Genomic DNA, 2,474 nt, shown 5'->3' on the forward strand with positions numbered 1-2,474 from the left:
CACACACACACACACACACACACACACACACACACACACACACACACACGCAAACACGCCCCTCCTCACCTGGGCACGTCAAAGTACCACAGCGGTAGGGAGCTGTTCACCCACGCGGCATCGGCGGCGTACGGCGGCGGCGGCGCGGGCGGCAGTACCGCCGCCGCGTCTCCGGCCGCCGCGTCGGCGGGGCGTACCAGCGGGTAGGCGCCGCCGGGGGCCAGGTTGTAGAGCACCAGGCCTCGCAGGGTGAGAGGCGCGGACAGGCCCAGGCGGCGAAGCGTGCCCTATGTGTGTGTGTGTGGGGGGGGGGGGGGGCGGAGGGGGGGAAGGCTTACAGCTTATTCCAAGTGCAAGCCCGTGCAAGCCGAGATCCTGAACCCGAAACAAGCCTACAGGGCGCGGGGGAGCCAGGTAAGGGCGCGGGGCGCGGATCCAGTTCTCTTACACACATATGAACACGTACACTAACACGTAGCACCGCCTCCCCCCCCCCACCACACACTCTCACCCCACCCCCCAACCCCACCTTGAGGTCCACGAACACGCGGCGGCCGCTGGACAGCCCCGGCGGGTAGCCCGCCACCACGCAGCCTTCCGCGGCCGCGCCGCCGCCGCCGCCGCTGCCGCTGTCGTCCGCGGGCGGCGGCACCGCTGTGAAGGGCTGGGCGCGGGCCAGCGGCCACACGGAGCGGTCGTCGGGGCTGTGTGGGAGTGTGTGTGTGTGGGGGGGCGATTTTGGGTGTGGGTGTGGGTGTGGGCGATTGCGCATGACTCGGCTCGCTTGCCGCATCAACACATAACAATGCCACCAACCCCACCTACACCTACATCCACACAGTCACTCAAACGTACATAGTCACACACACACACACACACACACACACACACATACACACACACACACATGCACAATCGTACCTGGTGATGAGGATCTGGGTGACGCCGCCGGGCAGTGCGCCGCACTCCGCGATCCGCTCCTGCGCAAACGCCAGGCCGGGAGCCACAGCCAGACCCAGCGGGCCCTGTGCAGGGGCGCGTGTACACGCGTGTGTGAGCGCGTGGAGGAGAGCACCATGCAAGCGCAAGCGCAAGGTTGGGTATGCGTTTGTGCGGGTGTGCCCCCGCCGCACGAGGACTGCACCTGCTCCTACGGCTCTTTAGGTTGCTCCAGTCCTCCTGCTCCTTCCCATCCTCGTTCCAACCCCCCTTCGCCCCCTCCCCTCCACTAGTAGCCCACGGCCCGGCCTGCCCGGCGCACCCACACACACACCCGCCCCCGCCCCGGCCTGCTCCTTCCCTCCAATCTATACACACATACACACACACACACACACGCACACACACACGCACACACATCACACACATACAAACACTGGCTAATTTCGGACAGCCGACGACAGCACGCATACCGTACAGACGCACACACACACACGCATGCACACACACACAAACACACATACACACACACACACGTACGGTACACACACACACACACACACACACACACAAGCACACGCACATGCACACACTCACATACTGGTTGGCCACTCGGCGGCTGGGCTGCAGCTGCAGCGGTGGCCACACGCGCGTGTCGGGCAGCAGCGGCGCCGCGCCCGCCAGGCCGGCGTAGGTGGTGGCGGGCAGCAGCGTGGCGTTGGCCATCACCACAACCTGAGGGGGCGGTCGGGCGGAGGGGGAAGGGTTCATGTGGAGAACGGATTGAGCAAGTCACAAGTGTGAAGTGCCGACGTCGGCGCAGGCGCGATGTGGTGGGGTGAGGTTTCAGGGTGAGGCTTCAGGCAATGACACGGCGCAACGCTGCCCAGGCTCCCCATAAAGATAACATGATGGGCGGCCGGCTGCGCACATCCCCTGCCACACACACGTACCCCAGCCAGCCTCATTCACACCACCAGCCCCCCCCCCAGTATCGCTTGCAGCTGTCGCGTCTGCTTGTGCTCCGCCAGTCCAGGTTGGTCTGGATCAGTTTAGGCTGGTATTTACAACCCCCCAACACACACCCTCAAACCAACACGCCCCCACCTGTGTTCCCTCCTGGCCGTAGAACGCCAGGCTGGTCAGCTGTAGCCGCCCCGCCAGGTCGGCGCTCACCACCGTCTGCGGCAGTGTGTGCGTGTGGTGTGTGTGGCGTGTACGGCAGTGCGGCGTGCGGTGGCCAAGGACTCAACTTGTGCGCCCGGCGGCCGCCCGCCGCCCTCTGCCACACCCTCGCCCACCTATCCCCCAAACCTCTTGGGTTTGGTTCTAGTAGCCCCCCACCCCTCGCCCCCACCCCTGTAGGCCCCCCTTCGTCCACCCACCCACCCACCCACCCACCCACCTACACCCACCCCTATCCACCCACCCACCCACCTACACTCACCCACCCACCCACCCACACACCCACCCACCCACCCATCCACCCATCCACCCACCCACCCACCCTCCTATCCACCCACCAACCCACCCAT

General features: G+C 65.6%; 1 protein-coding gene across 1 annotated transcript in view; it reads right to left on the reverse strand.

The window, feature by feature from the left end:
• The window catches only part of CHLRE_14g630750v5 (uncharacterized protein), an 18,816-nt gene that overhangs the window by 12,159 nt on the left and 4,183 nt on the right, over positions 1-2,474 (reverse strand). Inside the window, exons 5-9 of the mRNA XM_043070383.1 lie at positions 2,047-2,121; positions 1,537-1,674; positions 922-1,025; positions 530-704; positions 70-287 (exon numbers count right to left, since the gene is read on the reverse strand). Of these exons, the coding sequence (XP_042917056.1) occupies positions 70-287; positions 530-704; positions 922-1,025; positions 1,537-1,674; positions 2,047-2,121 (710 nt within the window). The remainder of the gene's footprint in view (positions 1-69; positions 288-529; positions 705-921; positions 1,026-1,536; positions 1,675-2,046; positions 2,122-2,474) is intronic.

This window comes from Chlamydomonas reinhardtii, chromosome 14, assembly GCF_000002595.2.
Source record: "Chlamydomonas reinhardtii strain CC-503 cw92 mt+ chromosome 14, whole genome shotgun sequence".
Classification (NCBI taxonomy): Eukaryota; Viridiplantae; Chlorophyta; class Chlorophyceae; order Chlamydomonadales; family Chlamydomonadaceae; genus Chlamydomonas; species Chlamydomonas reinhardtii.